This window comes from Carex rostrata, chromosome 19, assembly GCF_964058835.1.
Source record: "Carex rostrata chromosome 19, lpCarRost1.2, whole genome shotgun sequence".
Classification (NCBI taxonomy): Eukaryota; Viridiplantae; Streptophyta; class Magnoliopsida; order Poales; family Cyperaceae; genus Carex; species Carex rostrata.
The window spans coordinates 7,672,226-7,681,346 of NC_135936.1; the positions used below are offsets into that span (position 1 = coordinate 7,672,226).

Sequence of the window (9,121 nt, forward strand, 5' to 3'; positions counted from 1 at the left end):
TAAATTAAATGATGAGGATGGTGAACCAATTAAAGACATAAACCAATTTCAAAGGCTAGTTGGAAAGCTAATTTATCTAACGGTCACCCGTCCGGATATTTCTTTTTCCGTAAGCCAAATTAGTAGATTCATGCACTCACCAAGAACTCCACACCTAGAGGCAATAAATAGAATTTTAAGGTATTTAAAGAAAAATCCTGGCAAGGGAATTTGGATGAAAAACAATAATTCTAATATCATATGTGGCTATTCCGATGCAGATTGGGCTGGAAGTTTTGATAGAAAATCCACTACCGGCTTTTGCACATTTGTAGGCGGAAATTTAGTCACATGGAAAAGCAAGAAACAAAACGTTGTGGCACGATCTAGCGCGGAGGCGGAATATCGTGCCATGGCGTCAACCGCATGCGAATTAACTTGGATAAAACATCTACTCAAAGAAATAGGCATTGCTTGTGATCAACCAATGAAGATGTATTGTGATAATAACTCCGCAAGACATATCGCATCGAATCCGGTATTCCACGAGCGAACCAAACATATAGAAGTGGATTGTCACTTCATTAGAGAAAAAGTTCAAGCAAAGGAAATAGAAACACCATACGTTAAGAGTGAAGATCAACTAGCGGATATCCTCACCAAAGGCTTGGACCCGAGTTCATTTGAAAAAATTTCAAGCAAGCTAGGATTGTATGATATATACATTCCAAGCTTGAGGGGGAGTGTTGAGAAATAGGATCTAGGATCTCAGATTAATAATCATCATAGATCTAGAAATAGAAGGCTAGGATTAAATCAAGGAAGTAAAGGGGCCTCCTTGCATATATTCAACAAATAGGTATACTGTACATAGGTACAAGGTACAAACGGTAACAAAACAGTAGCTTAGATGTTTGTAATATATATAGGAATGGTAACAGTGTAAAGAAAAAGAACAAAATGAAATAATTGTTTTCTCAAAATAACCTCTCCTCAGAAATTGCATAAATTCAACAATTTTTCTATTTAAATAAGTTTTTCTCCTTAATTTTACATTGAGTCCTTTATTTGAGATTTATTTTTCCTTGGTCTCTTTCCGTCTCTTCCTAGCTACTTAATTGCTCTTCATTTTTACATTGTTGGCTTGCTACTTGAACGGAACTTAATTAGTGAGATGCAAAGCTATAATGGATCAATGATTTAAATTGGGACTGAAGTACACCACACTCCCACAGTACAAATGTACAATATTGATCCAACCTGCATCTATTAATGAACAAGAGACAAATGGGTAACAATAATTCAAACCGCTTTTATCCTGTAGGTATTTCTCTCTCTGCCCCCTCTAGTATTTGTCTAGATTTATTAATTTGTGGTGCATTCTATCAGTGAAAACAGCCACGTTGGCGCGACTCTTGAGGTGAAAATGACCTACCTGGCGTTATTAGGACATTCCAAGCACTTGTGGTTCAAATTAAATGTAAGAATATTCTATATTTATTATGCCATATATTACTGTAAAGCTTCTAAAATATCAAGCATTCATGTATGACCAGACATATAATACTTGCGCGCAACACTATTACTGCAAGTTTTTACTACCATGCATTAACCTAAATTTGTTAGTTTTTTTTCAATTTTGTGTGGTAAGTTTTCCAGAATATTTGTGTAGTAATTACCAATATCTTGAGCTGTAATTTTTTAAAAAAATAACACACTTTTGTAAATGTAAATTTGGTTTTACTTTTTCTTTTTCAATATATATATATATAGGCTGTGGCTAATTTGCTGCCGGCAGCATTTCTGTCGGCGGTACTGCCGCCTATTTTTCTGTTTTGTGATGTCCAAATAACAAATCCAAACCGTTAGATGTTTAATCTATATTATAATCTACTTGGAGACCAAATTTTACATTTTTTGGAATTTTTTTACTATATATTAAGCTGGTTTGAAAACTGCTGATTTCAATGCTGCAGAAATTTACTGAAATCAGCGGTTTTCAAACCAGCTTAATATATAGTAAAAAAATTCCAAAAAATGTAAAATTTGGTCTCCAAGTAGATTATAATATAGATTAAACATCTAACGGTTTGGATTTGTTGTTTGGACATCACACGGCTAAATATAGCCCCGGCAGCACCTCTGCTGAAATGCTGCCAGCAGCAATTTAGACAGACCCTATATATATATATTACTTTTAATTAGTGGATACGTACTTTCAGTTCATAGTTTAGCTATATAAACATCTCAATAGTTCATTACTTCATTATTTAGCCGAAATTTTTATTATTAATTACCATTTAAAAAATATATATATAAACCAAATAACCATCATTTCCTTATAATTTCATTTTCATCACGTCCGCAGTTTAATTAAAACTGAGGACAGAAATTGTGTGTTCTCAGTTTCAAATTGCGGACCAATAAAGCGGTCCGCAGTTTGAAACTAATTAAGTCTCACCCGTTACTCCGTCCTTAGTTTCAAACTAATGACATAGTCTTTATATAGCCGGCGGAGCCAATAACTCATTTTATCTTTTTAATTTTATTTTTATTTTTCAGTAGATTAATAATTAATTTAATTATTTATAATTTCAGGTTTGTGTTTTGTTGAACAAATGAGTTTCATGGTATCAATTTATACCAATGGTGTGGTTTTACAAGGTCCAAATGGAGTTCATTATAGTCTTGGGTCTACTACTATGATCCCAATAAGACCTAGACTGTTATTTGGATATAAATTAAGGGGACTATTTGTCATAATTTGAGGGAGAATCAAGGTCAGTATGACCTTAATATTCAAGTCAGAATTAGCAAGCCCACTAATTCGGCACAAACGTGGTTCCAACTATTTTCAATTTAGAATGACCTGCACACGATGGCTCTATCCTTGTGCCAGAACATAGGCTAATTAGTGTGGCTAAAAAAAGGCACAACAAGATGACACCATGTCAAACCGAGAAACAATAAATAGACACGTCAGGTGTACTTGAGGTTAATACCTTGTTTATTTTATTCAATTTCAACTTTAAAAACTTTGTTGAAATAATTTAGATTGAACAATACATTTTTTTTGTTTTTTTTTGCTTTTTTTTTGCAGGTTGAAATGGGATGGATTTGAATTCTTCATTTAGGAGTTGAATTTCTATTTTTTTAGGTTTATTAGATGATTGTGTTGTATTGTTAAGAAAATTGGTTTTATATATTAGTGTTGTATGGATGTTTCATATATTTTATAAAATTTTGTTGGAATGTTTCTAATGATTTATTTTAACTTAATTAGATTTCTCCATTATTTTTTCTTAATACGATATAATTTTCATAAACATATAAAGTCAAAACAAATATATATATAGTGTTATGGAAATAAACTCAAATTCATTATTCTTCAAACAAATAAAAAACAAAAAAAAAACTATAGTTTGAAACTGAGGACACTGAATTTTTGTTGGTCCTTAGTTTCAAGCTGTGACATGGTGAAAATGGAATTTTGAGAAAATGATAGTTGTTTGGTTTATTCTTTTTCGACGGTAATAATAAAATTTTCGGATGCAATCCAATATATTTGAAAATTCTTGGTTCTGCTGTAGAACCATGTGAAAAAACAAAACATTGGGCTGACTTGTGCATTGGAAGTATTAATAAAATAATCACACATATCAACAGAAGAAAATAACATTTAAAACTAATTTTGTATTAAAAAAAAAAGAGAGAAAAGGGAAAAAATGTCCACCATGCAAAAAGAAGAAAGTAACACTTCGAATATATATCCAAGAAAGGACAATTTCAGTGTCGGCATCAATACTGAAAGCCTCTCTCTCTCTCTCTCTTTTCCCCACTTCGTTCTCTTGGATCTTTTGTGCATTTAGTTCAGGCTTTCTGATAGAGCGTTCAAGTCAGTGATTTGGTGAGTTAAGAAATAAATGATAAGTTTACCAGCCACTTAATTTGCTGTTTTAAAAAATATATGTTAAGGTTCTTTTGATCTATTAAATTTAGCGGATATATACTTTGACCTTAACAAGATAATATATTCCGGTTTAGACTAGAATCCGAATAGAAAATCTATATTTTATTCTGAATATGCGTTTAGATTATATTAACAGTGGTTTATATCACATATTATTGGTTTAGAGTATATTAATAGTAGTTTATACCACATATTACCATATTTTTGTTTATATATATATATATATATATATATGCAGTATAACATAGGAAAAACTGCAGAAAACCAAAGGTACATCTCTCGCTCTTATCAGAGGCCGAACAGACAAGCTGCAGCTGATATACAGTGCTGCTGTGATATCTGACCCCTTTTGTATCTTCCGTGGAACATGCTCTCGCTCTCGCTCTCCCCCTTCTTTCTCTCTCTCTCTCTCTGTCTCAGTCTGTGCGCGCCCCACAGTTATATAAAACCCTAAAAATTACTCATCCACAAGACCCCCAATTATACTAGGCTAGAGAGAGAGAGAGCACAAGAGCACTTCAAGACAAACACACTTCAAAATAAATCTGTCTAAAGTTGTGGTGTACATGCATGCTTCCTCTCGTTTTCTGTATCTCTAGCTAGTACTCCAAAGTTTAAACCGAACTAATCCGTCCAATTCCAGTACTGTTCCCCCACTGTCCTTCTTTCTTCTCTTCATAACAAGAATAGAAACCTACCCTCAGTACAAAATCTAGGAAGAGAGGGCTAGGAAGAAAGGAGTGCAATGCTTGTTGTTTCTTCAATGCCGTGCACAACCGATGAAGCACGACAAGTCGAGGCCCAACCTAGTTGTTTCATGGATGATTTTGATTTCACCATAGATGGCGATTTGCTTGACGATATAGATTTTAGTGATATTTTTCAAAAGTTTGATGATGAATCTCTGCCTGACCTCGAGGTTGACCCAGCTGACATCTTGGCTGAGTTCTCTGTCGATCGAGAAGAAACAACGCCGGTGGATTGTTACAAGGAGACGATTTTGGTAACAAATGAGGAGAGTTGCAATAATAAGGCAGATGAGAATGTAGATTTAATAGATATTGTGAAGGATGATGATGTGGCATGTCATGCTGGAGATGACAAGTCGTCATCGTCTTCATCCGGGGAGGCCGAGAGCAAGCACAAGTCTGGAGGAGCAGCAAAGAGCTCACAAGGAAAGAAGAAAGCTAAGGTAATGCATGGTTGAGGTTGTGGTGCAGCTTTAGATTTTATTTATTTATTTATATTTTTTGTTTGACCTCTCTTGGGTTTTTTTTTTTTAATTTCTTTATGTTCTTCTGCAATTCTGCAGCACTAGCTATATGATTCAGTTTTGAAGTTTGAACCTCTTTCATTATTAGAGAAAAAAGAAAGAAAGAAAGAATGTTTCAAGCACGCCCTTTCAAAAGCGCTAATAATTGAAAAGTAAAAACCCTAATGGAACAAGAAACACTCCAGTTTGATGACCTTTTGAATCTTTGTCTTAATTATTCTTCGTATTTTGTTTCGGTTTTAAGTTTTAAGTTTTAACCTGATGGTTTGTCATATGAAAAATTATAAACTGGTGGTGTTGAAGCCACTATTATTTAAATAATAAATTAAGATAGATACGATACTTTCGTTTTAGCAATAAGCTTTGTTTTTTTTTCTGAGTGGCATGTTTCACCTAGCATTGGAGTCAGTCAGGAATAACCTTATATATATGAATTATCACTGCACATCTGTATTGATTGCTGAGTATTGAATAGAGTGAAACAATATGGGGACAAGTTATCAATTGATGTTATATAGGCTTTTTCACTGTATTGAATACAGTGAAACAATATGGGGACAAGTTCTCAACTGATTCCATGCATGTGTTAATCTGTATATGACACGCCTAACCCAATAGTCCAGCACTGATGTTATATAGGCTTTTTCTTCTTTGGAATCTTTACATCATCATTAAAAATCAATCATGTATATGTTATTTGTTTCAAGAAATTGAACGGCAGTCTTTTGGTCTTCTATTGCTGACTATAAAAGTACAAAAATGGGACAGTATCCATTGGTATACCCTCACGGATGCTACCGTTGTTAATAGAAAAAGCGCCTTGTTGTCGATATACCCTCGCGGATAGTCACTTTTACCCTCGCAGATACTAACCCATTTTTGTAGATTTGTTGTACAATAGAAATTAATATATATTTAATTAAAACTTCTGCTGTTGGTTGTGCAATGACTTTTTCAGGTGGATTGGACACCAGATCTGCATCGGAAATTTGTTCAGGCTGTAGAACAGCTTGGAGTCGACAAGGCGGTTCCTTCGAGAATATTAGAGCTAATGGGGATCAACTCACTAACTCGACATAACATTGCTAGCCACTTACAGGTTTGTATATAAATAATACTAACTTGAGACTTCTTATTTTTTACCTTAGTTTATAGGCTATGAAAATTGGAATAACAAGTGGAATCGATAAGTTGACCATGCATAGAATCAGAATCGAATGAATCGACCATTGAATCAGAATCGATAGCTAGGACAGAACAAAGAATACATAACTCATCGATTAAAAATTTATTAAAATTTATCATTCATCGTCTATATATATGGATTGAGTATGGACCTCTGGCCCAACTAAATTCTTTGTCATTGATTTTAAGTTGTGGCATAATGCAATTCCCTTGTTATACCTTTTATCTCTTCAATTGCTTGGAAGGGAGCTGAATGTAAACCCAATAGTAAAAAAAGATTGAGTACAAATAGATGGTAGATTAGCAGTTTGACATACTAGCTAGCAGACATCGAATTAATATTTTTCTTACAATGCAATCTTATGGGTAGCAATGAAGAGATATATATGTAACTACCGGCTATCAGCCTAAAATAATAAAAAAAAGGAAGAGATATGGACACTGGGGGAAAATAATTAAAATTATGTAGTGACACTTCGGTTCTTTGGAGACATATATTTTTCTTTTTACTTTTTAAGTTTTAACTTTTAGTTTGTTTTGCTTGTTTCTTCCTTGCAAGCAAGCCCCCACCTAAACTGCCTTTCTAATTAATACACACATATATAGTTGGTTCATGTAACCAATTTGATGACAATATATGTTGTAATTGCATTTGCTTAATTTTCTTTAGTAAATTTTGTCAGAATTCCTAACATATACGATTCTACAACTTGCAGAAATATCGGTCCCATAGGAAGCATCTACTAGCAAGAGAAGCAGAAGCGGCGAGTTGGAGCCAGAGGAGGCAAATATACGCAACAGCTGGATGTGGCGCTAAGAGGGTCATGAACACATGGTTCCCTCCGACCATGGGTTTCCCGCCTCCCCCTATGCAACCTTATCGTCCTTTGCATGTTTGGGGCCACCCGAGTGTGGATCCTCCAATGGTTCCTATGTGGCCGGCTCCACAATCGCCAACTCCCACTTGGCCTTCTCATCCACCTATCCCGCAAGCTGCAAATCCTCCCTTTTGGCCCCACTATCCAAGGGTATCTCTCTCTCTCTCTCTCAAGCACACATGAACACACACAAAAATGCAAGCAGACATGTGCACTCCTAACTTTATTTTACTCATTCTTCATTAGTTTAATTAAAAATAATTTTAGGCTTCATTTTCTTATTACCAGAATTTAGTTTTCTACCAAGTTTTTGTTTTATGGATTTGTTTGTTGGATGTACACTTAGCATTCTATGTAATGACCTCTCGGCTTAATTTTCTATCCGTACCAACCTTCATTTCTTCTTTTCCACAGGGCCAACCACATGCAGTTACACAAGGATCTCCCTGTGTTGCTGTCCCAGTGGCAACACCGGTATGTGCCAGTACCAATTGATTATTCCATTTTGTATATATGAAACTCTCTAGTGAGAAATTTTCTGACTGATATAATAACGCAGAGGTTTCCTGCTCCAATGGTTCCAAGTGTTATGACGCATCCAATTTACAGACCAATTCCACCTAGTCCTCCGGCATCATCCCGTAAAAATACAAGTTCACAAGTTCCTGATAATGCACATCCAGTAAGCTCACTTATTATTTTTCAAATCGTAGTCTTATTCATGAGGTTGCATGTGTGAATCTTCAGTATTAACCAAGGCCTCAAAATAGAATAAACAATGTACATATTATTCACAACTAGTTTGCTCTTTTGATGCACTCATTATTATTGTTCCTTGCTGTTATTGTTGTTGGTGGTGGTGTCAACTTTTAAATAGACAGTATTTGAATCTATTTTTTATTTTTAATTTGTGCAGTCAAAGGATAGTATAGACGCAGTCATTGGGGATGTTTTAGACAAACCATGGTTGCCACTTCCTCTCGGCTTGAAGGCGCCTTCGACAGAGAGCGTCATGGTGGAGCTACAACGGCAAGGCGTATCGAAAGTACCACCAATGAACTGCTAATTTTGCAATGGTCATGATGGCTCCATTGCTAATTTGTATATTATTCCAAGGAAAATTTGTCGAATTCTCACACTGAGTTGTACCTTTTTATTGCATTTTTTTCCTAGTATTGTTGTTATAGAGAGAACACCCTGTGGATTGACCTGGCATTCGGCTACATTCCTTTCCTTTTTCTTGGAATATATATATGTGCATATATACTTTACCTATGGCTAAGTTTAACTATTTTTCAACATAAAAATGTTCCTGCACATAGGATAAATATAATAGGACATATAAGAGGAAAATTGCTATTGTATTTCCTTTATTTAATTCGGGCATCAGAAACATTTTTTTCTAATTAGTAAAATTGTGTATTTTCTGTGGGAAAAATATATATTGTTTGACAGATTACATGCATTAATGAAGAAAAGATTGATAAATTTACAAAAATAATCACAATAGTGTCATTTATGTCAAGATTCAAGAAGATTAATATCCAAATATTAACTCCTGCAAGGCTGCAAACCTTCTGCTAGGAGTACGTACTCTAGAACTGTTGATGGATATATTAATCAGATAATCTAATCTGAATCCGTATGACGTATATGGATCTAAATTCTAAAGAAATGTATCCCATAGTTTAATATATATATATATAGTAAAGATGCTGTCCCCCTTAAATCTGTCCTCTATCTGTCTCTCTAAAAACCTTTCTTTTTTGTTTTCTCACGTGATCAAAACCCATCATTTTCAATCTTCTTTTAGAAAGAAAAAAAAAATTCAACATA

At 34.4% G+C, this 9,121-nt stretch overlaps 1 protein-coding gene across 1 annotated transcript; it reads left to right on the forward strand.

The window, feature by feature from the left end:
- The first annotated feature begins 4,584 nt into the window (after positions 1 to 4,584).
- Positions 4,585 to 8,554, forward strand: LOC144571869 (putative transcription factor GLK1). Its single transcript, XM_078321257.1, has 6 exons — positions 4,585 to 5,141; positions 6,181 to 6,321; positions 7,124 to 7,435; positions 7,700 to 7,759; positions 7,845 to 7,967; positions 8,202 to 8,554. The coding sequence occupies exons 1-6, from the start codon at positions 4,695 to 4,697 to the stop codon at positions 8,349 to 8,351; spliced, it is 1,233 nt and encodes a 410-aa protein (XP_078177383.1). The 5' UTR covers positions 4,585 to 4,694; the 3' UTR covers positions 8,352 to 8,554.
- The last annotated feature ends 567 nt before the right edge of the window (positions 8,555 to 9,121 follow it).